Source organism: Ophidiomyces ophidiicola, assembly GCF_022830035.1.
Source record: "Ophidiomyces ophidiicola strain CBS 122913 chromosome Unknown scaffold_9, whole genome shotgun sequence".
Lineage (NCBI taxonomy): Eukaryota > Fungi > Ascomycota > Eurotiomycetes > Onygenales > Onygenaceae > Ophidiomyces > Ophidiomyces ophidiicola.
Window position 1 is genome coordinate 305,803 of NW_026054649.1, and position 27,659 is coordinate 333,461.

Sequence of the window (27,659 nt, forward strand, 5' to 3'; positions counted from 1 at the left end):
TGCGGGAGGCAAGAAGCACAAGCTTAACACCACCCTTTTTGTAAAGAATGTACAGCTGAAATAAAATGGCCGGCCAGACGGAATGGAAAAAGGCAGAACACGGCAATAGAGGAAAGAACAAGATAGGTCGTAAATGATTGTTAGAAATACCAAGACTCCGTTTCACCCATGTGCCATGGTTCAATAAAATCGTAGAGAATTCAAATATTGAATCCTGGGGTTTAGCCGACTACTACCGAGTATCAGAATAAGGTAGTCATGGAGTCTTTCCGAACTCAATAGTCATAATGGCAGCCATCTGACTCTAGAAATTCGAAGCTGGGTTTACGGGTCCCGGCTTGTGATATTGATCAAGGGTGGATTTAAATGGGCTGTTCGTCATCGAAGGTTCATTGTTATTACCAAGGGCAGTGCCAGTCAGATCATCTTCATCGGGCTCAGTCCGGGAGTTTCTCTTTCGGCGCAGTCTGTAGACCACGACGGCAAGAGCTCCAAGAAGAATAGCACCTCCCACACCGACCACAACACCAATGATGATATTTTTGTTACTCTGACTTAGACCGGAATTGCTAGAACCGTCTTTATCCTTGCCCAAGCCGGGAGCGGCGGTGGTTTGCTGAGGAGGGTTGATTATCTCGCTCGTCTGGATAGTAGTTTTGTCATTGCTGGTCACCGTGATCGTAACGATAGTCCTTGAAGGCGATGGCGAAGGGTTGTTCGGAGCAGTTGTGCCAGGGGGCGGGGTATTCTGAGTAGAACTTGGGGCTGGCGCATCTGGGGTCGAAGATGGGGGGGTAGAGCTGGCTGGTGGTGGGGCAGTAGTTGACGGAGCAGGTGGAGGCGTAGGAGACGGAGGTGTAGTAGAAGTAGACCGTTGAGTAGTTGAAGAAGGCTCTGATCTGGACGTCGACCGTGTTGATGTGCTTGTTGAAGTTGATTCGTTTGAGGATGAAGACGTGTCTGGATTTGGGCCAGAGTCTTTGAGGGTGTTTTGGCGTTTATCGACGTCAATTCCAGATACAACGACGGCGAGGAGAACGAGAGCGAGCAGAAAGACCGAAAATCTCGAAGGCAATCTCATCTTGGGCTGAGCGCAGAGAACGGGTCTCTTGTCGTTTGCGGAACCGAGGCCCTATATTGGTGATAAAAGATAAGGACGATGAAGGCGCAAGGCCCAAAAAGAAGACAGGAAGGGGGATAGAATTAAACGAGAGATAGAAGATCAAGGTCGGAGCCAGGAAAGCGAGCGTTGTGGCCGTCTGCAGAGCCCAGTCAAACAAGTTGGTTGCAGTAGACAGGGGCGTGTGACGGACAACGAAGGGGGCTAGCGCGCAACACAGCCTGCGTGTATTAGCCGCCCCTGATTGGCCACCGCACTAGGCTCTGTGCCGGCCCCGCCAACCAGACGGCGCGAATCCGGGGGCAACGCTGTAACGCTGTGTATTGACATTACGCTCTAGCCCGAATGCGGCCGGCTTAGCGCTGCCTTAACGCGCCAGGGCATCCTCCATGCCGCTCTAACCGCGCAAGGCCAATTGGACAGATAAAAAAAGACTGAGCTACAGGGAGTTGAGGCTGGCAAACTCCTCAGAGCATCGCAGACGGGCGGTTGGCGCCTACTGGTCTGAGTGGATGCACGGACCAAAGCAAAATTCTATTCGGGCGCTGGTTGGTGGTAGGAGCCTCGGCGCAAGAGCCCTTTGAGACACAACATCCTGTAGGGCTGGTCGAGTTGTAGGATTGAACAGCTGTGTGTCCCAGATATTTGCCTCCTGTTTTCTATTTTTATATGCAGAACGCTAGAAGATGCAAAGGGTATTAACGGTGCCCAAAATTTCCCAAAATGTCTTCTAGTGCATCTCCAGGCAACTGCGAAAACACGGCCTGCGAGAATGACCAACTTCCAGATATCAAAAATGACCTAGATTTTGCACGATGGCATGATAGAACCCGGATAGAATTGTTGGAGGCCACCTACGACAAATACCAGTATGTTCCTCTCCCATAATTTTGAATAATCAGATGGATATGTCACTGATTGCTTGTCCTAGAGCTTGTCTCGACGAACTGGAATTGTCCGCCTCGCATCTAGATGACCTTCTTCGCGACAGCACCCTGACCTTAGACCTATTATCCAGTTTATCTCGATCCTTCAAGACGGTAGAAGCTAGTACTACGGCTTTCCAACAACAATGCGAGGGCCTACTGGCCGCAGAGCAACGGAGCTCCAAGCTCGCCGATGCCATCCAAGAAAATCTACGATACTATGACTATTTGGACCCCGCATCGAGAAGACTCAATGCACCTGGGGCTGGCAATTCTGTCCGGACTCAAGACTTCTCCGATATGCTGCGACGCTTGGACGAATGCCTGGATTATATGCAAGCTCACGTAAGAGATTATTGCTTGTTCGATCTGGTATTATATCGGTGAGTGCTAATTTGCAATTGGCAGCCTGAACAAAAGGAAGCAGAGACATATAGATCCCGTTACCGCCTATTGCTCACCCGTGCATTGACCCTGATACGAGGGCAATTTGTTGCCACACTTCGAGAGATATCTGCGGGCGTGTCGAAACGGATTGCTGATCGACAACTCAACGATACTACCATGTCGGCACTATTATATGCGAAATTCCGCGTAGGAGCTACTGAAATGAAAGCCATTGGTCTAGAAATCCAGAAGAGAGCTGTGCCTCCGCTGGATCCTGAACAAGGCGCTGAAGCTGAATACCAAAGTCTACTGAATGAGCTTCATAGCAATTTCTCGGCCACTCGAGGAAAGCTGATTATACCGCTTGTGCGGAAGAGGCTTAATGACATTGCAAATGCTCCCAGCACGGCTCAAGATCTTGTAGCATTTGCCCGTGCTAGCATTAGCTATATTCGAGGAATCTGTTTAGACGAGTTTGACTTATGGGGCCAATGGTTCCACGGACAACAAGGCCTCTATGATTTTCTAGAGTCCGTCTGCGAGCCACTATATGATCATCTACGGCCTCGCATTATCCATGAGACCAAGCTGGTGAAACTGTGTCAGCTTTGCACCCTCTTGCAAACTAGGTACCTTCTGGACCCGGAGGAAGAAGGCGAATATCCAAACCCAAATCAGCTAGACTTCTCCGTATTAATACAGCCCGCCCTCCAGGATACACAAACACGTCTGGTCTTTAGGGCCCAAGCTATCCTCAGGGACGAGATTGAAAGATATAAACCGAAACCGGAGGACCTTGACTACCCCGCTCGAAACCAGAGGGTTTCCATGCTCACCGGGACAAAACTCTCATCCACTGAATCGACATCGCCGTTGCCTAGAGTTCCGACTATTATAGATGAGGAGCTTGACTCTCCTGGGGAAAAGGATTCCAAATGGGATTTTGATACCAGATCAGTATTTGAAGGCTGGTACCCGACTCTGAGGAAGGCTGTCTGGCTACTCAGCCGCATATATCGGCTTGTCAATGTATGTACTATAATTCATTGTCACTGTAGACAACTTTGCTGACCACTCTTGTCTAGTCCACTGTTTTTGACGATCTCGCCCACCAAATAGTGCACCAAACCACTCTTTCGCTGTATCAAGCGAGTCTTCAAATTGGGACCAAGGCCTCCCAACCAGATGCCCAACTATTCCTCATTAAACATCTCCTTATCTTGAAACAACAAATTGTTGCCTTTGATATCGAATTTGTTTCCCCGGACGTGTCATTTGATTTCTCCGGCGTAACCAATACTTTTTGGGAACTACGAGAACGTGGCGGCCTGTTTAATCCACGGAATCTGGTCCGATTACTTGGAAACGGCCTCTTGCCTAGAGTCGTTGAGAATATGCTCGATGCCAAGGTTGAACTGGATGGCAGACTGCGAACAGTCATCAACGATTTTACAAACTCTTCTGCCGCCAACATGGCCACGTCTCTGCCCTCCAAAATCACAGCCACGTCCGTGCCCCAAGCTCGAGGCGCTATCGAATCTATGCGCCAGGTTGTTCAGAAGAAGGTTCCCGAGCTGCGGAAACTCTTGGATAGTTATATCGATGATGCGCGAACAAGGGAGACACTTGTCGCTGCTGTACAAGACAATCTAACTCAATTATATGAAGATTTCTTCGAAGCATATGTTGCCGCCAAATCCGGTGGAAATCGAGTTGTCAAGATAAACCATGAGGCGGATGGTGTGTTGGACGTGGACACTTTCACAGGCTGGAGCGAGAGCATCTTTCGAGTGGGGATTTTAGGCTTGGAAGGTTCTGAGGGAGGTGAAGAGGATGGGGGTAGTGACGACGATGATGGTGAGGTGGATAGTGGACGAAGCGTATAGGCATAATAATTGGCCTTGCCTGAAAATTTTTTAGCAAAATATGTTATTCGTGTCTCGAATTACTACTCCAGCAATATTCCCTGAAGTAGTCACATTTTCCAAGTCACCTAGAGGCTGACACATGATTGGTAAAATTTGAAATGATTTTATCAACATAATACTCCAGAGCTGATCCATACAGGCCATATAAATGAAGAAGCGCTGCAAGTTGAAAAAGAAAGATACTCATTAAACGGAACGCAAGGCTAAAACTTGAATTTTCAGGGTTAAAATGGATAGAGTAACACGAAAACAATTATTAGTTACCTCAACAAAAGGCCAAACGGGTAGTATTTACTATGCCAAATCCAGAAGGTAACAAATGATGCGCATTACAGATGGCCAATCTTTGCGTGGAGTTCGGTGTCCAAGAAATTGTACTTCGGATCAGGTGTGCAGAAGGGGTGTTGGGATAGAAGGGTTTCCGCTGTGGGACGATCGTATGGACGGCTGCCAAAGAATATTAGCAGGCGATATAGATAGATTAGAATTTGCGGTGAGACCCACATAGTAAAGCAATCCCACATAAAAGCAATGGCAGCAGGAGATATAGTCAGGGATACGTCTTCAGGAATTGGCGGTGCTTCATTAAGACTCCCCAATTTGAAGATAGCGCCAATAGCTTCCTCTTTGCTCCAGGGGCGTCGGCCAGCAAACATCTCTAGAACTACGCAGCCAAGGGACCAGATATCGACCTTGGCGCTGTACCCTTTTCCTTGGGATTGAACCACTTCCGGGGCCATCCAAAATACAGAACCTTGCATTGAGTTGCTTTCGTCGTTGCAGTAAATGTCATTGCTTTTTTTTGAGATACCAAAATCCGATATTTTGCACGTTCCATCGAGATCAAGAAGAATATTGTCAGCTTTAAGGTCTCGATGGAGAATTCCTTGATTGTGCAAGTAGGAAAGGCCACTTAACGTTTGGATCGTAAGTGATTTAACAATACTTTCCTCAAACTTCCCATGCTTGCGGAGACAGCTTCCAATGGAGCCACCAGGAATATATTCGAGATAGATGGATATTGAGAGTTCACTGCGATGACAACCAAGATATTGTACAATATTGGGGTGTTCCAGATGTTGCATAGTATCAATTTCTTGGTCCATGGCGGCCACCATCTCTTTAATACGGTCTTTATCGTATCCAGCAGCTTTCTGGTTGACTTCAACCTGTTTTACTGCTAGGATGTCCCCAGTTTCGGCGTTCATCCCGAGATAAACCCTACCGTAGGTCCCTTTGCCAATAAGCTGACCTCTGATAATTCTGAAAGTCGGCTGTCTTTGAGGAATTTTTTCCTGGGGTACTGGGTGCTGGGGCAGGGGGTCCAGATCGCTCAATCGGGTCCCAGGTTTGGGGCTGATTTGCATAATTCTCGCGCCAAACATCTTAGTGCTCTTGCGTCGTAGCACGCCGGACTGTGCATTCGTAGCAGCAGCAATACTCTGATTTCGACGTATTTGATGTGCTCCCTTTGCAACTTCACGTATGGATTTCATGCGGCCTAGACCACCTGAGCGACTAAGATTCCGTTGCGCAACGGTTTTCATCGGAGCTTTAGCTTTCAAAGTGGACTCATCAGATGAAAATGTATCGGAGGCGTTCCGGGATGCGGAGCCTAGATTAGAATGACCTTGGCCCACACGATCCCTCAAGCTCTGGGAGAGCTCTACTTCCGGTTCGGGGTGATTAATTAATGTTGTAGGAGACAATGGTGGTGTCAGTGTAATGCCCTCCAAGTAGGGCTCATCTAAATCGATACCAGGGAAGAATAGATCTAGCTGATCAATCATTCCTTCAACTGGAGGACGGGATGCCCATACATCGTCTCTGACGAAGGACTGGCGGCGAGAGTTTCGGACATCTTGAGGTGAGAATTCATCGGCATCTGGGCCTGCTGAATGATGGGCGCTTTGAGGATCACTATGGTCAGTGACTGGTGTAAAAGTATCATTCGGTCCAGGTGATTTAAACGTAACAGACAGCCCTTTCGCCGCCCTTGAATTTGTATTTACAGTTAATGCGGGCTTTGCCAGCCGAGATTGAGTATTCACTGCAGAGAGCGGCGGTTTCCTTTTTATTGGAGTTTTGTTCTTGGTATTCGCGAGGGGTTTTGCGAAGAGTCCCTCATCGGAATCTTCGTCTGAATCCTGAGTAGCTGGCTGCGGAGATCGGTGAAAAGATACTTCTGTTTCCTGGAAATCAAAGTCAGGCCCATGCGATAGTCTTGACTGAGAGGTTGTAACTCCATCTTCTGGGCTCTTAAACGCAGTTTGTTCTGGTACGGTTGTGCTTCCACCCAGCGTCTCTTGTCGTAACATAACATTCCCACTGTAATCAGGCAGATTAAATGCGGGATTGGTGGATCCACGGCGGATAATAGGAGAAGCCGGGCTAGCATGTTGCGATCCGGCGCTGATTGGATCAGTGGAATGCGTTGAAACAGGCTTCCCAGTTTCTGATCCGGACGGTGTGCGAGGAGAATGACTAAATGGCGAGGAGGACGCGAAAGGTTTTGCGATAGAACCAGACATCTTCCCCATATTGGCAAATGCGGCAGCTATTCCCATACTAGGAGATGCTGATTTAGGGCTGAAATTCGGTGGTCTCTCCACAACATCTGGAAGAAAATCTTTTGAGAGACTCGTCTGAGGGATACCTTGGAACACAGTTTCCTTAGCAGATTTTTCACCAGGCTTTTTAAGAGAGTTAACTTTCGATAGAGTGCTTGATCCTGCCGGTGCTATAGGTGGTTTTCTCAGCGGAAAGAAGTTTTCAGACCGTTTATCTTCGTATGGTGAAATTCGTGGAGAGTCAAAGTCAATGATGCCACCCCGTTTGATCCCATGCGTTGTTACTGTTGAGATCGGCTGCTTTTGGCGCTGCTCCTGCTTCGACTGGAGGAAAGCCTGCTGCTTTTGTTCGGCAATCCGACGATGCTCCTTATGCGCCGCTAAGATGGCAGCCTCTCGCTCCTTATCATCCATTGAAGCTTCTAGAAATCGATCCTGTTCAGCATTGGATACTGAGTATGAGCTTAAATTTTGCCCAGGTGTACGGTAAGTTATAGATGGGGATACCCGGCGAGAATTTTGGACATGGCGATTGCGAGTTTCTTCCTCTGGAGTAGTCGTTTGTGGTTTAATCCCATCGAGCCTAAATGCGGGCGTGCTTTGGATGAAGAACTTCAAGCTTCCTTGGTCATCTGACTTAGAACGACGATTTACAACAAGCATAGTGTCGCTAAGGGGCTCTTCGTGCTCAATCCTGCCAGGTTCTGTCACGTATATGAGGGCGCTGCTTGGGTCTTTGATACCAACACCATTACACAGTCTAGCTCGTAACATATCAGCAGCATCAACATCAGTAACATCAACCAAACGGTAGTTCCAACCATCAAGGGTTACGAAGATGAACTTCTTTGGGGGAGGGTTCTGGATAACTTTTCGTGCATGGCATTCAGAAGTGGGCATATGAATTCCGAAGGCTAAGGTGGTCTCGCTGGAGTTTGGTGTAGATCTTGTAGGGTAAGGATATGACTGTCCATATCGAAACCCATTCGTCAGGCTCGTTGGAGATTCTGAAGCAAGATCTTCTGTAGATTGTTGTGGAGATTCGTGACCAATAACTTTTAGAATAGTATTGAAGAACCCTTTATGGTCTTTGGAAGACATTTCATTCTGTTTCATAGATTGATCCTGGGTAGAAGAGCCTTGGTTTTGCCTAAAACCGCGACCCATAATGGAGTCAGAGCTAAGTCGTTTGTTTTGGCCCATCTCTGGTGTTGTCGATGTAGAGTCAGCCGTTACCATAGACGCAAATTGTGCTGCTGGACTACCGCCACGTGACTTGTTACCAGAAGAACGGAGAGCAGTAGGTACACCGTGATCACTGGATGTCGAAGGGCTATGTCGTCGTCGCTCGCCGAAAGCATTGCCCAGTATGTTGCGGGAGAGTTCGGACCTAGAGCTTGTTTCTTGGCGGCTAGGTTCTGCTGATGGGGGGTCGAAGGGGTCCGTTCTCAGGTGAGGAGAGGTTTCAACACTGCCATCTGCTGACGCACTGGGCTGCAAATTTTCATAGAACCGTCCTGAGTCGAACTGCCTAGTTTCGCTAAGACTTCGAATAAGTTTTCGCATCCGAACACCCTCCTCTCGCTCGCGGTTTTGATCCCAGCCAGCGCCATTTTTAACACACTCTTTGGCAAGTTGGGGGTAGACATCCTGATGCATCCTTCCCAAATTTCCCTGTCCATTCGCGCCCCCAATCCCAAGATCCAAGAAATTTGCTCCCTTTAGATCAAGTGATTTAAAAGTCTCTTGCCATTCGTTTGAGAAACCATTATGCACTAGCCATTGCAGTACCCGGTCAAGCGGCCACTTCTCATCGGCTTCATGGGTCACTGTTCCAGCTGAGGTGGTATGTGAATTATATCGACTTGAACCTTCCCTTGTCGGGATCTGTGAATGCGATGATTGTAAGCTGGCTGTTGGCAATGAGTTTGGAATAGAAGCATCTGAGAACTCCCTATATAAAGGTGGCTGGTGCGGAGGGTTTATGCTATCATGGTAGGTCTGAGGAATGTATCGCGACGTATCAGGGTCATAGAAATATCCGGACCTCTCAGTTCGGCTGAAATGATCATAGGAATCATGAGGAACTAACGGTGGTATGCCAACCCCAGGGCCAAACGATTCGCCATCCGGAATATAGGTTGCATACGTGAGAGGCTGGTCGCTTGGGGCAGTTGCTTGCAAAGAAAGAGAGCCGGGATTATATGCAAATTGCGCATGCATTTGATTTGGCGGTGGGGGTGGCGGTGGGGGGAAATAATTCTGGCCAATTTGCGGCTGCCTCGCCCACGCCTGCTGCCACCCGGCACCCTGACCTCCGTAATGCGACCCAGAGTGCATTCGGGGTGGTGGAGGAGGAGGTGGTACCCCACCGTGAGAGGCCACATGAGGAACACGCGGGGGGGGAGGTGGTGGTAGCTGGATCCCATGGCCTCGTGTTGCCGCCTGTGTGATTGTTTGCGACGGCGGCGCGGGGACGTATGGCTGCCTCTGGCCGTCCATTTTTGTATATAGTACCAGCTATTTGGCAGAATATATGGTATTTAAGGTGTAACCTGGCAAACAATACCGGCTTGTGGCCGATTGAACGAGAGGCTTGGGATTAAATACCAAGTGAATTCCATTGAATATGTAAAACGTATGGAGATGTCAGAGGCACTAATATCGGACCACGGCCTAGGGATGCTTCTCGTAGATGTGTAGAGACTCTCAGCAAATAAATGATGGGCTTTCTTCACATGCTGAAGAAAATAAGGTGATCGAGGTCAGGTTGGGCTCCCAGCCTTCTTCAAGGAACCATCTGGGTAGAAGTGGGATGAAACGAGCGACAAAGGGATGTATGTGAAGACTACCAGGCATAAGGTCAGCAGAGTCCAATTATTGGTTTAAAATTGAGGAGGATACAGCTTCCATTCGAGCAGTGCGAATACCGCGGATCACAGGACATATCTGACCTTATCATCCGATGTTTAGCCAGCTCTATCACGAAGCGCCAGGCAGATTTGACGGGGCACTGCGGCAAATGCTGTTTCTAGCCCGCGGCATGAGGAGCAGCACTTGGCATATCCTAGAAGTCCGGCTCCAATACCGGTGCAGAAGTCTTCCTGAGGGCGCGACGGCGTCTGGTCGTCGCTCACGCCTGAGCTTCACCTCCTCCTTCGACCGCTTTCGTGGCCGGGTAGCCTCCACGTGATCTAGAAGTGGCTGATGAAAACGCCCGCGAGTGGCTAGGCGTGCCGATCCTTTCCCGTTTGGCTTGGCATCTGCTCGAGCGCCACAGCCTCCAAGCATGCGCCACACAGCCGTTGGAAGGGCATCGTTGTTTCTGACAGGCATCAAGCTTCATGCTTGTTACTTCTGATTCTGATTTGCCTATAGATGCGGATAGCTACATTTTGTAGAAGAGGGCCTTTTGGATCAATTTGTGGTTGTTTTCGTTTCAGACACACGCCATTTGCATTTACACTTTCAGCCAACCCAGTAATCTCAGCTCGCCTGATTCCTAACCTCAATAACTAAGCTGCATTTCTCTTAGCTGAAGATTCAGCTGTCAATCTCAGCACAGTGGGAGCGTCTTCTTTGGGCATATATAATTCAACCAGCTATATCAGAGTCAGATTAAGTCCAAAACTAATACCAATTACTGGATCATACCTGCAAACGCTGAGCCGCACCAAACTCCTTGTCATCGAAGAGATCAAGCAACTGTTGCTTTGTCCGAATCTGGTATGTTTTGTATTGATCAGGTTTGGCCCCAAATGCCGGCACCAAGTCCTTATACTTCCACTCTTGAATATCATTATATGTGCTGTCCCAGCCATGAATATACCGTTCAATCGTATAACCTTCGTTGCAGATCACAAAACTTCAAAACGTGTCAGAAATCATGGAAGGATATCAGCGGCAATGGACCCAGCAATACTTACATGACTGGCGTAAGTCTGTTCCTAATCATTGTGCTTAGTTCTTGCGCAGTCAATTGAAAACTGCCATCTCCGATAAACAAAACGGTACGGCGATCTCCTTCCTCTTGCGCTGCGAGGGCAGCACCCTGACAAGCACCAAGAGCATAGCCGATGCTTCCCCAAAGGACTTGACTTATGGCGGTCACTCCCTTAGGAAACCTAGTCTCCCAAATACCAAAATTTGCGGTTCCAGTTTCAGTAATAACGATGTCATTCTCTTGCAGCCATTTACCAACAGTTGGCCAGAGCCAGTCATGTGTAATGACCGGCTTCGATGCGGTAGTAGGGTCTTCGCGAGGCTCGTTTGTGAGCCGTGGAACTTGAGTAACATTTACTTTTCCCATACGCTGGATCACCTTCCGAAGCACGCCTTTCATACCCACTCCAGGATACTCTGAATATCGCACAGCAACGTAATTAGAATGAAAATCGATCGTATTCAGCCGCCCAATGCGATAGGTGAACCCTGCGGTATTAAAATCGGATTTGATCGCTCCAATACTCAAAATAAGATCGGAAGATTCGACAATGTCTCTTACCCCAGCGTTGGACCCATCACCGGCGTATACACCACCGTAATTCGGAAGATTTTCATTGACAGCACCTTTCCCCATTGGTGCAGTAAATGTTGGCAGTCCGGATTTCTCAACAAGATCATGAACCTCATCCAAGACGCGATGGCGGATTGCACATGCATCCACAAGGATGACTGGCTTCTTTGCAGTGTGAAGGTACCGAAGGACGACATCAACAACGTACTCCTCCTTCTCTTCTTCATTTGGCGGCCATTTCAGGTCAATTGGAGTCTTCAAGCGGTCTCCATCCACCTTTTTTTGAACCATATCCGTTGGTAAAGTGATATAGACAGGCCTGCTACGAATCCAGCATTCACGTAATGCGCTGTCAATATGAGTTGCAGCCTGATGGGGATCGTTCAGTTTTGCAACAGCACATGAAATACCGGAATTAATATTAGCGAAGACATTATAATCACCGTTACCAAGGGTGTGGTGTAAAAGCATCCCGTCTTTTTGTGAAGCAGTGCTTGGCTGGCCAATAATGTTTATAATTGGAACAAATTCCGAATAAGCACCAGCAACAGCATTTACAGCGGATAGCTCTCCCACCCCAAATGTCGTTATAAGTGCAGATAAACCATTTATTCGAGCATAACCATCAGCCGCATAACCTATAAGTGGTTTTCTTATTTAGCTTCTTTGACTTTGGTCACGCAATTAAAAAGACTATAAACATACCTGCATTCAACTCATTACAATTACCAACCCATCGTAAGCCGCATTTTGGAACATAGTCCAGGGCAACAAGGTTGTAATCACCTAGACGCAATTAGACCTAAAGATCGAATCAAGTAGCTGTGAGAATAATATACCCGGCACTCCATGAATAGACCTGATACCGAGCTGATAGAGACGCGTAAATAGATATTCAGCGATATCGACGGGGTTTTTAAGCTCCCTGGTAGCGATATCCGTCGTCATGATGAATTATTGCGGATAGAGGTTCAATAATTGATGATGGAGAATCATTCAAATGTTGAGATTCACACCGTGTATCCGAAGTGGAAGTATCTAGATCCTGCCCCTCATTGCGGTAAATATATTCCGGCATCTCCGAGCTCCCTGTGCTACTTTTAGAAAGGGACAGGCCACCTTTGCTACCATTTCTCCGAAGAAACCTGGATTGATGATGTCAAGCGGCAATCAGAAGAGTTCGAGAACGCTGCTAGTCCCAAAAAGATTAGCCTCGCAGATCCAACTAGGGCCTGTGATTGGACAGGCGGCTTTTCCGACCTTTGAACCGCACGATCAAGCTTTGATGCGTGGAAACAAACGCGGCCAGAATTACGCCGTAGAGCGATTGGGCTTGTTGATACTTGGTGAATCAAAAAGCGGGCGTGAATCGAAAATACTTATCGGGTCAACGCCGGCTAAGCACTGAACACCAATATGGGAGAGGGTAGTGTCAAAAAACGAGCGGCATCGCATGATGCTCGCGATAGTTCAGGAAAGGCGCCGAAGGTAGGTTGTGACTTGAAATGCACTATTCCTATTTTCTATGGCGGAGCTCAGTGACAAGAGACTGTGCTGTAGCAATTTGGCGGAGTGACTGGATCGTATCCTACAAGCAGCTTCTGATATATCTATAGCGCAAGAAACTTTGGCGAACTCCCCATCCAAACCAAAATGTAAAGCGCACCATTGAGAGCGGAGACGCTGGCATTTTTGTGACGTGTGATCGAGGAAGAGAGGGTAAATGTACTGCTGAAATATTGGATTTGTTATCCCAGGTGAGTTGAATATTCGTGATTTTTGTCTTAATTATCGACTAAAAATGCAATATAGGAAATACCAAACTCTTTGCAGGACGATGCTGGAAATGAAGATGCACCGTCAAAGGAAGATACAGACGACATCGAGGCCCAAATTCGCAGGGAGGTTGAATGCATGAAGCCAAGGAAGTCGCATGCACTTTTCCAAGCTGTGAAGTTGGATGTCCCGTGTTGTGCGTACATTCTCGGCTAACATGCTGCCGCTTACAGCGGCATAAGAAGGCTGTCTACTAATCCTTGGGGATAGTGCTGTTCATCAAAGTGGATAAAACGATTGACCCCGTGGACCTTGTCCATCGAATATGCATGGACGCGCGGGCAAATCCGGACAAGAAGCGAAGTCGATATGTCAAGCGGCTCACACCAATCACGTCTACGCGAAAGATTCTGAGCGAAGGGCTGGAGGATCTTGCCAATGAGATACTGAAGCCGCATTTCCATTCGGACGGTGCATCGAAAAAGGTACCGCTGCTTCCTCCCCCAAACTCCATGGGTCATCCATCTGAGTGGAGAGATATCATGGCTGGAATGTTACTGTTCAGCCAAGTGCTAAGCGAAAGATTCGTTGGTATAACTAGTACGCGATTCGACCAAGCGTTCGGAATAATCACGAATGGCCAAGAGACACTTTGATCCGTCTTGTCGCCCGTGCTGTCGGCCCAGGCCACACAGTTAACCTGAAAAACTATGATGCATTGATACTTGTCGAAGTCATGCAGGTAAGTATCCGCCAGGGGTACTCCATCAAGAAAATTGTCCAATGCACCTGAGAAGATTCAAGAGCCTAACTGTTGGGTAGAACATATGTGGCATGAGTGTTGTAGGTGGAGATTACGACGAGCTGAAACGATACAATCTGGCTGAGATCTACAGCCCAACCCCTCGCCCACAAGCAGCTCCAATCGCCTCTCCAAACATGGAAGGTGATACGAAGGCGGAATGACCCTCCTCTGTCGCTGGACCTGGTCGGCGCGGTTTTCGGTAGTTGTTGTGTTTCTGGCTGACTTCGGCGGCGCCCACACAGTGGCTCCCACTCCGGTTCGCTTGGTATCTTCTTGGTGTCTGGAATATAGGCGGCCGACGTTTCGAGGCTGGGGTATAGCGCGGAATTTAAATCCTTCAAGGAGTTCACCCGTCACTTTCTTGTCGAGCACGCGATTCAAGCAGCCCAACAGCCTCTCATAGCGGGTGGACGAGGGGGCGGAAATCGCCGTGATAGGACGAGTGGCGGCAGATCCAAGTGTCTCCGCGATGTCTACGTACAGTAACTAGTAACTAGCCAAGGACAAGCCGTCCCCCAGACACACCGCGCGGGCTTGAACTCGGCGACGCCCTGGTGCTGACATCGCCTAAGCGACAGACTCTCAGCGCGGGCCGATCGTGGACGGGCTTCCCCGTCGCCAGGCCTCACACCGCACGGGCGGGCTGCAGCAGCGACGCTCTTAGCTCTGGCACCCTACCTTGACACCATGGCGAGTGTCGCATTTGCGATGGAGCTGGTAATAAGAAAACCTCGTCAACGGCGGCTGCTCATTGGTGCGACCGCGGAGGATTACTCATGTTTCTGGGTTTCAGTTGGCGATAAGCGAAAACCATACCTTTCTCAACTAAGCAAAATCTGGCGAGCGGGCGACTGAGCGCTGTTCCCGCGCAAGCAATTTGCAGGCATGTCCACCAGCGATCCGACACGCCGTGTCTGTCGTCATTTCTCGCTTCTCGTCGAGCTGTCTCGAACTGCTCCCATAGGCTCCAGGGTTCGCTGCTACTCGCCGTTCCTCTTAAGCCACACGAGCGCCTTTTCGTCCGCTGACGGCCCTCTTTTCCTCTCGCTTTGTGAAGCGAGCGCGGCCCCAATGATGCCGTTGGCAATGCACTGTGCGCGCCTGGCTGCTGCTTACGATGTTCTAAATTCAGTATTCTTTGCCGATACCTGAGGTCCATGCCAACCCTTCGTGGCCCGCCCTTTTCGCAGTATGTGGGCCCCAAGCCGCGCCTAGAGTTCGTCTGATCTTCTTTAAATCGCAAGGCCCGGACCCATTTTTATACCTTTGTTTTCTTGACTCAAGAAGGAGTCCCGGATAGACAGGGTCTATCTATGAATGCCTGACTGTGAGTGATTATTCGCGCCCTGCGTTGTTGGCCCGTTCCGCGATGAACTACTACCCTGGGGGCTGCGACGTCCGTCCTGGGGCCCGAAGCTTTTATTTTCATCGCCATTTATTAAATATGCTTTCTCAAGATATGACTTCCACCTACCATTTCTCTTGCTCCAACTTCACCATGTCCTCTACGATGTGTAAGGGCCCCGCCGTCCCCGGGCCCGATTTCTCTGCATTTCAGCGCCTCCTCAAGCCTCTATTTCCTGGGGTAAAGATCCAAAACATACGGTTACTCGAAGGCCATTCACACCCGCTCCATTTTCTCCAGTTATCAAATGGTTTGGAGCTTGTCCTTAAGGCTCGCCCGCTGCTCTCGACACCGGTCCTCCGCCATGAACGATATAATCTAGAGACAGAGGCTGCAGTTCTCTCTTTACTATCGCAAAGCAAAATAGACGGGATCCCCAAACTTAGCAAAGTCGAAAACCCATCTATACCTCAACGCACCTCGTATCTTCTCAGACACTCTATTCGCGGATTGCCACTTTCTGAAATAGACGTTTCTTTATCAGTAGATGAGCAAAAAGGCATCGACAGACGTGTGAGCGCCACTTTGAACTTGATAGCACAGCACACCTCTTCCCAGTTTGGGCTTGTACACAATGTTGCGTCCGGAGCTGGATGTCGGACTTGGAAGCAGGCCTTTTTAGCATTACTCGATTCTCTCATCTGGGATGCAGAAAATCTCTTTATATCATTACCATACCCTGAAATTCGACAGCATGCAATGCGACTCTCTGCGTGCCTTGACGACGTTAAGCTACCACGCTTAGTCATTCTTAACATTGGGCAACCGTCGCAGACCATAGTTGATCCAAGAACAAAACGGGTATCAGGATTCGTTGACTTCAGCAGCGCTTTGTGGGGAGACCCGCTGATGGCTGAGATTTTTGAGTCGGCGTCATCGGCATTTCTTGAGGGCTTTCAGTCCGATATGGATGAGAAATCCGCTCCAATTCGATTATTATTGTCAGTACTAGGAGGTCCAAAATGAAGATGCTTCAGTTGCTGATATGAAATAGATATTCTTGCTACCACAATATTCTCAGAGTTGTCCGACAATACTATCGCAACCGTGAAGACGATGAAGAATTGACCGCCCGCCGGGCTTTGACAGCTCGACTCGCCAAATTATCGACTCTAGAATTCCCATAACCTTTTTTTTTGCTCTCTTTTTTCGTGCTTTAAGCGAGCCTTTCTTTCAGCAAGCCATTCATTTTAGGATTTCACTGGGTTTTTTAATGATGGGAGCGACAGACATCTCGTTTATTTGTATTGCGCCTTGCAATGGGATATACATACATAGAAAGGGGTCTTCGGGTCGGGTTCTAGAAGGTTCTTGGCGCTTGAGTCAATTCAAACTTTATTTCTACTTATTGCAGGGATATTCCGACTTGGCGCTCTTATGTAATTTTCGGGATAATATTTACCCAGTAGTTGTATATTCTTTTGTTATCTTCACGTGTTAATGCTCGATAAGCTGTTTTCGTCATCACCAGCAGGATCACGACGTTCGAATGTCGCCAAATGAATGCCTATTATATTTCAAGTGCATGAACTATGGCTCACTTTCTACGAGGCAAACAGGCTGGCATCCAAAATGACCTTTCCACCGGTCTGTTCTCCGATCTTTTTATGCTGGATGTGGTGAGTACTCTCAGCCCTACATGTGGGCAGCGAATCATTTCGTAACCTTGCTACCAAATTAGGTTGCTCGTTATGGCATAAATTCACGCATCAGCACTCTTGCATATGACCCGGTGCAGTCCCTACTTGCTGTCGGTACAAGCGAAACACAATATGGCGGGGGACAAGTATACGTATTCGGGCAACAAAGGGTGTCAGCTGTGTTCCAGCTGCCCCGCAAAGCGTCTGTAACCACACTTCAATTTGTTGCAGAAAAGCTTGTAAGCATGGACTCGAAAAATGAGATTTGCGTATTCTCTCTCCCGGAAAGGAAGATGGTGGCTTCATATGCGCCGCCAGGATTGGTTACGGCTCTTTTGACTGATCCCAGTCTGGATTATGCATTTATTGGGCTACAAAATGGTAATCATTATGGAAAATCCCCTGTCCCTCTTAAGTACCAAGATTAATATTAATTTTAGGAGAGATTGTTGCGTACGATTTGGATCGAGAGACTGTAACACCTTTTAAGTTGCCAAATTTCTGGAAGGAACGTAATCCCCGTGCCCGGGTTCTCCCCATAGTATCCCTGGCATTTCATCCACGAGATATTGGGACTATTCTAATTGGATATTCTGATGGAGCTGTGATATTTTCTGTCAAGCAAAACATTCCCGTGAAATATTTCCAATTTGAGATACCACCTGGTGCCCCTGGAGGAAGCCCTGACCCATCGTCTTTGCGGGATGTCCGACGACCCAGGGTTACAAAAGCAATCTGGCATCCTACGGGGACTTTCATTTTAACGGCTCATGATGATTCCAGCCTTGTGTTTTGGGACCCAAAAGATGGCAGGGTTGTAATGGCTCGAACCCTCACGGACACCAATATTGATACTCCAGGCCCTACACCAAGAGCTCATAGCTCAAACCCGGACGCATTCTCATTGAAAGAGCCAATTCTGCATGTGGCATGGTGCTGTAAGGGTAATAACCCTGATGACACAGGTCTGCTGGTTGCTGGCGGTTCTTCGACCACTCAAGAAACCAAAGGTTTGACCTTTTTTGACTTTGGGCCAACTCCAAATTACCAGACGTCCTCATGGCAGTTGCTTTCTAGCCATTTTGCATCACCAAAGCGTCAGGACAAGCTGTCGACTCCGCCTAATGCGGAAGTCATTGATTTCTGCTTAATTCCCCGAGCATCCCCACATTTCTGTGGTTGGCAAGACCCAATCGCACTTATTGCGTTACTATCATCTGGAGAATTGATGACCTTGAGTTTCCCTAGTGGTCATTCGATATCACCAACAAACATGCTACACCTGTCTTTGTCCCTGGTCCACCCTTTCGCAAATAGAATAACCTTAGCATCAGTTGAACGGACCAGGTGGTTAGGCTGGAAAGAAAGACGAGCCCAGGGTCCTAAATTGTTGGTCGGAGGTGCAGAAGCGAAGCGCCATATGAAACGGTTCGAAAGTCGTGATATAGTGCAAGTGGCCCATGGAGATGGTATTATTCGGCTATGGGATACAGGACATGATGATGAAATTGAAAATCCTACCGTCCTTCAGGTTGATCTTGCTAGGGCTGTAGGACGCTATGACAACATCGAGGTATCACAAATGTCTCTAGCAGGCTCAGCAGGGGAGTTCTCTGTTGGACTAAAGTCTGGTGAAGTAGTTGTTTTTAGGTGGAACCGCAATCAGAATGCCGGGAGCGATTTACCACTAGGAAATAATCAAGGACCTGGACTCGTTACAGATGTCACCCATCGGGCAGACCCTGACTTGAAGGAAGGGTTTATTCCTCTAATACTCTTTGATCAGCGCCAAGGGCCTGTCACTTCTCTAAAGCATAGTGATGTCGGGTTTGTCTGTATTGGGTATCAATCTGGTAGTATTGCTTTTATGGATATGCGTGGCCCAAAAATAATTCATACGGCGAATCCTTCTGATTTTGGCAAACAACATCGAAGAACTAGCATTATGAAAAGTCATAGCTCTCCTGAAACTGTGTCCGAGTGGGCAACGTGTATCGAATTTGGGGTTCTTACAGTGGAAGGCGATGGTGAGTTCGTTAACTTGCTCCTGATATATGACCGCTCCTTTGACTTACTAACAAACCAAGATTACTCGAGCATCGTGTGTTTTGTTGGTACGAATCGCGGTCGTCTTGCCACTTTTAAAATCTTGCCAGGTTCCGACGGTTACATGGTGTCACTCGACGGTGTCTCTTCCCTTGATGATCGGATTTTGACCATATGTCCTATTAATGCTGAAAACGGCCAACAAGCTCTTGCTACTCAGAATGCCGTATCAAGCCTAAGAACTGGATACAAAGTGAATGGTATAGTTGTTGCCGTGACTCCTTCGGGTTGCCGTATTTTCAAGCCATCTGTTTCCAAAGGGGCAAACAAATCATGGGATGACTTTATGTGCGATTCGGCAACGGTAGTCAGAAGAGGAGAAGCATGTAGCTTAGTCGGATTATTCGGCGATGGGAAAGCCAGGGCTTACTCTATACCTGCTCTAAAAGAGATTGCTTCCACACCCATCAATGAGCTTCTTGATGTGAGAAGATTTGGTGACGCATGTATCACCGAGTCAGGCGATGTGTTAGGGTGGTTCGGGCCGTCAGAAGTAGCGATGGTCAATGTCTGGGGTGCTGGGCTTTCTCTGTATGTTTTCTCCTTTCTGGGAATATTCATGATAAAGGAGAAGCTTATAATTATTAGGGACCGGTGCGCGGATATTCTTTTCAATCCCCAACTAGAAGTCCCGCCCCGGCCAACAATCTCAAATTTACAATGGATTTCCGGTACCCAGCATGTTTCAACAAGTGACATGGACCTCTTGAGTACGTAGAACCCAGAAATGCCTTTTTATCGGAATTTCCCCTCTAAATTTTACTAGTTGGTGGCCCCGATCGTCCCCCTTCCAAAAGAATGATCCAGCAAATGCGTCAAGAGGAACAACAGCGACAAGCAGAGAACCGCGAAAACCGGACCCGCCAGGCTGCATCTTCAAACCAGGATCCCCAGGAAGGTTACTGGGCATACATGCAGCGACAGGTTCAGGAGAGAACCGAGAGGCTTGGGATCATGGGTGACAATATGGAGAGGCTGGAACAAAATAGTAGCGGCTTTGCGAATGATGTGAACAAGTATCTCAAGAACCAGAAAAAGAAAGCTGTTCTGGGAGGTAAGTGTGCTGCCCTTTTGTTTTTTTGCCACCTCCCCTTTGCTGATTGTATGATAGCTATTGGGTCCAAATTCGGACTCTAGAACAATGGTTTACGGTTTCTTTTCACATATGATTTTTATAAGCTATCGCCGCTTGGGTTGCGGTGATGTCGCGCGTACAGGTTGAATTAGTTCTAGTCTCTGGACCTGAGGTAATATTCTATTTCTTAGCTATTTCCCCCGTGTCTAGTTAGTTTGCCAGCAGAAGATCGAGTATATGGCCTTGTAAGTTTACCTAAAAGCCCTGAGAATAATATTTCTGTATAAATGAAAAATTCTCATCCTGGATCCGATCATTAAAAGGACCAGGACAAAATCAATAAAGCACCAACAGAAACATGTATAGAATTTTTTTGAAGAGTTATGGTGCCTGGCGGTGGGAAAAAAAACCCCTCCACGTGATGGGCTGAAACAGGATATCGTAGAGTCGCTGCGTGAACATTAAAGTGAAAATTTCATAAAAAAAGACGGTAAAGCCATCGGGAACGAAATCACATTGACATTGTTCAGTGAACCATTACAGCTGACTGTTGTTGGGGTTGTTGACCTGGAGGAGGATTGCTGTCATCCCCCATTTCGACGTCTTCGTCCTCGGCTCCAAAGTTTTCTTCTTCCTCTTCATCGTCACTACCACTTGTTTCTCCTTCTAAATCCTCACTTCCAGCTTCGGATTCGTTATCATCGGCATCTACTGGTTCACCGGTATCCATTTTATCATCGTCCTGCTTGTCTAGCTCTTCTAGCTCACGATGGAGAGCTGCTTCAAGTTCGACCTCTTCGGCACCGTACGCTGCCCCGTCGTCCTCCAGAACATCCGCATCTGGCTGCTCAGGGGGAAAGTCGGTCGGATCTGAGTCGGAATCCCTATTAAGGTATTAGTCGGCATTTTCTCAGTCGTTCACTACGGAAAGAAATTTGCGAGAATTATGTAGGTCAAAACCCAGAGCTGGCCCTTGACGTTCTGCGATTGAGTTTTGAGAGAACGTTGTGGAGAGACAGCCGGTGCTGCTGCGGGGGGACTGGTTGAGGTGCTTCGGCCATAGTCACTAGCCTCGTAGAGGCACTGAACGCATGTCTACGATGTGAATACGTACCATTTAATGTGGAATCGCGTGACCCTAGGTTTTTCTGCCAATACACTGCGCTTCACTCTCTCGATAATTGGTTTTGATGGAGGTTCCTCGTTAAGTTCTTCACTATCGTATTCATTATTCACGTAATATCCAACGCGCACAAATTCTCGCCCATCGTAGCTGCACGTAAGGAGTATCACGGTCACACCAAGGATTTCTGAAGTAGGAATTCGTTTGAGATCAGGGGGGTCGGCTTCGAAGATAAACTTGTTGACACCGATTGGAATTGGCCCAACAAGTAAAGAGTCTAATTCTTGATCGAACTCCGATCTCCGAGGCTGTCAGCACAGACACTCTGGGGAGATCCAAGGGAAGAGGGGCAAAATCTTACGATGTCGCCGAGCCGACGTAAGTGAGCTTCCATTCCAAATCTAGCCAAACTGTTAATATACTGGCTTTACAGCTTTACGATATATGGGTATAAAATCCACCTTTTTGAAGTTGCTCAAGGCACTCAAATGTAATTTCAAACTCGTAGGGCGCGGTGAAGGTTGCGGGGTTATTCAGAACCCTTACGCCGAGAAGAGATACTACAGACATTGGAAAAGTAAATGGAATATTAGGATTTTGATTTAGAGATAACGGTTGATATCTCAGTCAATAGAATGCGCGGGATAGAGAGGAGGTTCTTCGTGTCGAGACGTGAACTCTCGGAAACGCGTGAAGTTCAATTAAAAGACTCGCGTTTCCCTAGCGCGGTTCTTCCAGGTCACGTGCAGTGACCAGTTTTTCAAAGCGGCATTCTTACGATGGCAGGCGAGGCAAACAACGAAGACAACCAGCACAAGTTCTCTCGAACTTTCTTTCACTTGACACTCCTTCCAATTCCTCCATCTGAGAGCACTCTGTTCTTTGACCTTTTAAATCACTGCCTAGTATTCTTACTGCTGAAGTGAGTCGCGGAGCTTGGGCGTCAATATCTCTACTGAACGAGGCTTCTTCTGCAGGTCTAATAATTATCTGGGCATCTGCCCTCGCTATCTCTATGGCCGACGACGACGCCGAGCGTGCCTTCTTTCGATCTCAAGCACTGAACATGGAGAGCTATGAGACTGGTGAAAATCACGGGGAGGATGGTTCAGATTCAGATGAATATGACCCTTCGATGACTGTGGGACATGAATATTCTGTGGATTCGACAAATCCCCAAAATATCGTACCAAGTTCTTCTCATGTTGCTGATATTTCTGGTCCTGATTCTCTGCAACGGAGGAATGTCTCCGGTGAATTACCTCAAGTTCAAGATTCAAATAGCACATTTCCTTCAAAGTCGTCATCCAGATCCGAATCCATGACCTCATCTTCAGCGTATCCATCTGCGCATGCCGTGAACTCAAATATTGATGTCGCGGACGTGGAGACTCAGGAAGGGGAGGCTGGTGAAGGGGATGGACCTGATACTGAATACGAACCACCTGGGGTATTAGATCATGTTCAGGATACGACTTCAACTCCTGCAGATATACAACAGCGTTCTCTTTCTCAAAATTTCAATGAAACTGTTTCTTCATTTCATGTATCGCAGCAACAGACTGTGTCAGACAAACCAACTTCACATGATGTTCCTAATAACCTCTCTTCTACTGCTCCTCCTGCTGCTGCTTTACTGCAGAGTGATACTATGTCCAAACCAGATGAAACAGCTTTAGCAGTCCCTTCTATTGCTCAGTCAACCAGCAGCTCCATAGCTGTGACCCCCACCCCCACCCCTGTTTCCAAAGGCCGGTTACCCCATGACAGAGTTGGAATATTGGAGGATAGAATTCAGGCCGATCCTCGTGGTGATACCGGCGCATGGCTAGAATTAGTTAGTGAGCACCGAAGTCGGAATAAGCTCGATAGTGCCCGTCAGGTCTATGAGAGATTTTTCAAACTATTCCCTTGGGCAGTAAGTAATCATGTACTTCTCTCGATGCAGCACATATGCTCTAACGACCTCTTTCTAGGCTGACCAATGGATCGCGTATGCGAATATGGAGTCCGAGTATAACGAACTATATCGCCTGGAGCAGATTTTTAACAAAAGTCTTCTTAATATTCCCAATGTTCATTTGTGGTCTGTTTATCTCGACTATGTGCGTCGCCGTAACAATCTGATGACAGATACTACCGGACATGCGCGACGTATCATCTCTTCTGCGTATGACTTTGCTCTACAAAATATTGGTATTGATAAAGATTCGGGTCCAGTTTGGCTTGACTACATTCAATTTATCAAATCTGGCTCAGGTAATATTGGCGGTTCCGGGTGGCAAGATCAACAAAAAATGGATTTGCTTCGGAAGGCGTATCAGCGAGCCATATGCATACCTATGCAAGCTGTTAATGCGTTGTGGAAAGAGTATGATCAGTTTGAAATGGGACTCAATAAGCTCACGGTATACTCCTTTTTTTCAACGCCTCGTCTTTTTCAAATACTGACACTGTGTTAAAGGGTAGAAAATTCATCCAGGAAAAATCTCCTTCGTATATGACCGCTCGAAGTTCCTACACCGAGCTTCAAAATATTACTAGAGATCTTATTCGTACTTCACTTCCCAAGCTACCACCTGCCCCTGGGTTTAGCGGTCATATCGAGTATACAAAACAAGTTGAAATTTGGAGACGCTGGATCAAATGGGAAATAGATGATCCACTGGTACTCAAGGAAGAAGATGCCCCCGCCTACAAGTCCCGCGTTTTGTATGTCTACAAACAAGCACTGATGGCTTTGAGATTTATGCCACAATTGTGGTTTGACGCAGCTGATTTCTGTTTTCGAAATGGCATGGATACAGAAGGGACTGATCTTCTCAAGCAAGGAATTGAAGCTAACCCAGAAAGCTCTTTACTTGGATTCAAGTTAGCAGATCAGGTTGAAATAGCATCTGCATCCGAACAAGATCGTTCGAAGCGTGGAGCTGCCGTGAGGGAGCCCTATGATAAATTGCTTGATGCCCTGTACGACCTAATAACAAGGGCCAAAAGCCAAGAGGCACAGGATATGGCGAAAATTCAGGAACGGTTTTCAGTGGAATCGACACAACCGACTGCTCGGAATAATAAGGATGAAGATGAGGAAGTAGATGGTGCAAGGGCAAAGGAAACTGCAAAAGCTAATGAAATCGAGACTGTGAAAAAGTTGCACGGCGAACACATTGCCCTCCTCTCGAAGACAATATCGCATGCCTGGATCGCTCTCATGCGGGCGATGCGCCGTATTCAAGGCAAAGGAAAGCCCGGAGAAATTGCTGGGTCACGACAGATCTTTGCCGATGCACGTAAACGCGGGCGGATCACAAGTGATGTTTATATTGCAAGTGCATTGATTGAGTACCATTGTTATAAAGACCCCGCAGCAACGAAAATCTTTGAGCGAGGCGCAAAACTTTTCCCGGATGATGAGGTTTTTGCGTTGGAATACCTCAAACACCTCATTGATATCAACGATATTACCAGTATGTCAATTCTTTTGAAGCAATGGGGTCCTTACTAATCTTGAAATAGATGCAAGGGCGGTCTTTGAGACAACTGTCCGAAGACTGGCATCATCCCCTGAAAACGTCGCAAAGGCGAAACCGATATTCGCTTTTCTCCATGAATATGAGTCTAGATATGGCGACCTCACTCAAATTATAAACCTGGAGGCCCGGATGAGAGAACTATTCCCTGACGATGCGATGCTCCAACAATTCGCCCACCGTTATTCCTCCCCGACCTTTGACCCAACCGCTATTCAACTTATTGTTTCGCCCACACAAGTGAAACCTGAGCTACCTGGGCAGACCTCTGATGGCCATTCCCTCCGTGACTCACCTGCAGGACCCGCCTATTTGACTGGTGTCACCGGGTCTCCAAAACGGGCATTCCCAGTTGATGACCACGATGATGATTTTCGTCCACGGAAATTTATGCGAGGAGAATCGCCACTCAAGGGTGCGGCTGGTAGAAGGCTGGACCAAAAACGAACACACCATGCCAACGGAAGTAATGCAAGCAATCTTGGTCAAGCTCGAGTGGCAGCGCAGGCACAGCCGCTTCCAAGAGATCTTGTGTATCTTCTCAGTATCATTCCTCCTGCATCCACGTATGATTCTGTAAGATTCATACCGGAAAATATGGTGAATTTGCTCAGGCAAATTGATATCCCATCTTCAGTGTCGCAGCTACGCCAAAATCATAGTACTGCGGGGCGCTCTCAATATGGCGGTACGTAAATTACCTCGAAACAGTATGTTGAAAATGTTGGGTTACTAAATATTCTATAGGAGCATACCGTGCGAATTCCTAAGTGAATGCTGCTTTCTACGTTCGTTTATTGTTGCGACCCTCTAAGTCCCCCATGATTTCAAAAATGTGCTAGATAAATTGGCTACTTTGTTTATGCCCACTTGCGTGCTTTTACCACTCGTGTCCACCATTTTATTTTTAGTGTACACACTCGCCGCCCTATGGCCTTCCCTTGTTTTCTTTTTGCATTTACAGGGCGTTTCATTTCGAATAGTCCATTTTTCCTCGGGATTCGAATACGTATTGAGGAGCGGTTTTGGGGGGGGCTTTCGTTTTCGCTGACGACCCACGAATTCCCGTATGCATGTACGATAGTTAAATAGTCAAATGGCAAGCCTAGTTTCATAATGTCATGATTGTTACTTGCAGTTCCCTCTTTTCAACCCTCAGATTGAGATTGCCCATTTTCTACCCCCTGCCCCAGCAGATCGGCCGATACATAGTTACTCCGTATATATATATATATATATAAATGAATTATCCGACCACCTGAAGTGTTGTTTTATGTGGTACCATTTATTAACTCGATTGAGTATCTTTGCGATATATCTCCGGAGTATACCAGACAATAGTAAACTACCTAACCACCGTACAGTTTGCTTATTAAACTAACTAGCTACTCCACTTAAAGCAGCATTTGATAACTGACAGGTGTCGGAACCTCATCGGAATGAATTCAAAGCAAAGGTGTTATAGACCTGTCGTCTGGGTGCTCGTTGTCAGCTTTTGCGGGTACCGATAACTAGTTAAGAATTGGATGTAATCAATATCTCCAAGGTGCGTACGCGGTTGAGTAGTCAGCCTAACCTGAGTGTCAAAGAGAATCCATTCAGGTATGCCAGAGTTCAGATTGTACTGAGGCTGAAGAACCTGAGGAGCAAACTTGAACACAAATATACAGTATCACAAGACTTCAATGGTATGGAAAGTAACCAAGGTATAAGATGTATTCAAGATTATCTTAAAGATAGGTCTATAGACAAGGCAATCAGATCAAGAGTGATGAGCGCCCTTATACCCGTATACTTTTGCCCATCCAGCGACGTCAACCTTGTACGGAGTAGTTTTTCCATGCTGTCACTGGTTGTTGGGGTGCGGCGCTAGCCCGTATCTGGCTGGTCGCCCTCTTGGCACCACTTTAAGCTTAGCGTGGCCACTTCGGGATTAGCGCAGGCCTTCTCTCACTTCGCCTCCTACTGGGTAGGCGAGCCTCCTTCCTAGTAAAAAGACATACATACTCCGTACAGAGTATGCATCATGCTCTCCAGACCTTCTACACTAGTGATCCACACTTACCCTCTATTGGTCGTCCACCAATGATTTTATATACTGTCAAACTGCAAGGCTTGTAACAAAAGTATACAAAGGCCATTGAACGATGCGAGCCTTCCCATCTGGATACATGGCTATGGACTGGGTATACGATGTATGCATGCATATGCATGCATATGCATGCATACAGAGCACTTGCAGATTATTAACTATCTGTATGGACACCATGACAGACCTCTTGTTTTCAGTCTTTCTCTCCCAATATCGCTAGGTTTGCAGATGTAACTATGCAGTACTATGCAATGCTGCAGACAGCATCCGCAAAGCTTTTAGAGAGATAGGCCTCACCAGCCAAATTTGTCAAGCCACTCTGCAATGTCATTGACAGGCCACCCAAGTGCGAGGGGCCTTGCAGCTCTTTCATAACCCTGCCATGGAACACTGCAGATGAGACTCCAGCATGCTGGCCGCAATGTTCCACCATGTTTGTTGCCTTATTGTGTTTCATTCACGGCTGTTGCTGGGCGACCACAGCCAACACTAAGGCTTTCCTTTTTTGGATCTGAACGTGTTCTTAACGCCAACCTCCTTCTTTTCCTTTTCTCTCCCCCTCTTCTCATCTTCCCATTCTCTCCATTCATCTCTCCATCTCTAAACTCCTCATTATCTGTTGTGGTGCATATAATCTGTTCTGTCCTGTTTGTTGGTCGA

At 47.4% G+C, this 27,659-nt stretch overlaps 9 protein-coding genes across 9 annotated transcripts; 5 read left to right on the plus strand and 4 right to left on the minus strand.

The window, feature by feature from the left end:
* Positions 1–304: 304 nt before the first annotated feature.
* Positions 305–1,081, minus strand: LOZ57_003004 (uncharacterized protein; the record flags this gene model as incomplete). The annotated part of the gene is made up of 1 exon (XM_049252059.1): positions 305–1,081. The coding sequence occupies one exon, from the start codon at positions 1,079–1,081 to the stop codon at positions 305–307; it is 777 nt and encodes a 258-aa protein (XP_049108942.1).
* Positions 1,082–1,843: 762 nt separating this feature from the next.
* COG3 (Golgi transport complex subunit 3) lies at positions 1,844–4,319 on the plus strand (the record flags this gene model as incomplete). The annotated part of the gene is made up of 4 exons (XM_049252060.1): positions 1,844–1,989; positions 2,052–2,391; positions 2,455–3,462; positions 3,519–4,319. The coding sequence occupies 4 exons, from the start codon at positions 1,844–1,846 to the stop codon at positions 4,317–4,319; spliced, it is 2,295 nt and encodes a 764-aa protein (XP_049108943.1).
* A 371-nt stretch (positions 4,320–4,690) lies between these two features.
* On the minus strand, positions 4,691–9,433 carry BCK1 (mitogen-activated protein kinase kinase kinase; the record flags this gene model as incomplete). Its single annotated transcript, XM_049252061.1, has 2 exons — positions 4,691–4,808; positions 4,866–9,433. 2 exons carry the CDS (start codon positions 9,431–9,433, stop codon positions 4,691–4,693), a joined length of 4,686 nt encoding a protein of 1,561 aa, XP_049108944.1.
* Positions 9,434–10,446: 1,013 nt separating this feature from the next.
* LOZ57_003007 (uncharacterized protein) lies at positions 10,447–12,395 on the minus strand (the record flags this gene model as incomplete). Its single annotated transcript, XM_049252062.1, has 5 exons — positions 10,447–10,533; positions 10,586–10,796; positions 10,858–12,085; positions 12,153–12,233; positions 12,287–12,395. The coding sequence occupies 5 exons, from the start codon at positions 12,393–12,395 to the stop codon at positions 10,447–10,449; spliced, it is 1,716 nt and encodes a 571-aa protein (XP_049108945.1).
* A 468-nt stretch (positions 12,396–12,863) lies between these two features.
* On the plus strand, positions 12,864–13,879 carry LOZ57_003008 (uncharacterized protein; the record flags this gene model as incomplete). The annotated part of the gene is made up of 4 exons (XM_049252063.1): positions 12,864–12,935; positions 13,064–13,204; positions 13,260–13,419; positions 13,494–13,879. The coding sequence occupies 4 exons, from the start codon at positions 12,864–12,866 to the stop codon at positions 13,877–13,879; spliced, it is 759 nt and encodes a 252-aa protein (XP_049108946.1).
* A 1,647-nt stretch (positions 13,880–15,526) lies between these two features.
* LOZ57_003009 (uncharacterized protein) lies at positions 15,527–16,560 on the plus strand (the record flags this gene model as incomplete). Its single annotated transcript, XM_049252064.1, has 2 exons — positions 15,527–16,374; positions 16,428–16,560. The coding sequence occupies 2 exons, from the start codon at positions 15,527–15,529 to the stop codon at positions 16,558–16,560; spliced, it is 981 nt and encodes a 326-aa protein (XP_049108947.1).
* A 405-nt stretch (positions 16,561–16,965) lies between these two features.
* SRO7 (Lethal(2) giant larvae sro7) lies at positions 16,966–20,316 on the plus strand (the record flags this gene model as incomplete). The annotated part of the gene is made up of 7 exons (XM_049252065.1): positions 16,966–17,052; positions 17,115–17,454; positions 17,514–19,100; positions 19,161–19,710; positions 19,768–19,889; positions 19,946–20,233; positions 20,291–20,316. The coding sequence occupies 7 exons, from the start codon at positions 16,966–16,968 to the stop codon at positions 20,314–20,316; spliced, it is 3,000 nt and encodes a 999-aa protein (XP_049108948.1).
* Positions 20,317–20,780: 464 nt separating this feature from the next.
* On the minus strand, positions 20,781–21,947 carry ASF1 (Histone chaperone asf1; the record flags this gene model as incomplete). The annotated part of the gene is made up of 4 exons (XM_049252066.1): positions 20,781–21,138; positions 21,369–21,677; positions 21,739–21,778; positions 21,839–21,947. The coding sequence occupies 4 exons, from the start codon at positions 21,945–21,947 to the stop codon at positions 20,781–20,783; spliced, it is 816 nt and encodes a 271-aa protein (XP_049108949.1).
* A 445-nt stretch (positions 21,948–22,392) lies between these two features.
* On the plus strand, positions 22,393–25,677 carry RNA14 (mRNA 3'-end-processing protein rna14; the record flags this gene model as incomplete). The annotated part of the gene is made up of 5 exons (XM_049252067.1): positions 22,393–23,295; positions 23,354–23,785; positions 23,842–24,844; positions 24,894–25,595; positions 25,655–25,677. 5 exons carry the CDS (start codon positions 22,393–22,395, stop codon positions 25,675–25,677), a joined length of 3,063 nt encoding a protein of 1,020 aa, XP_049108950.1.
* Between the last annotated feature and the right edge of the window lie 1,982 nt (positions 25,678–27,659).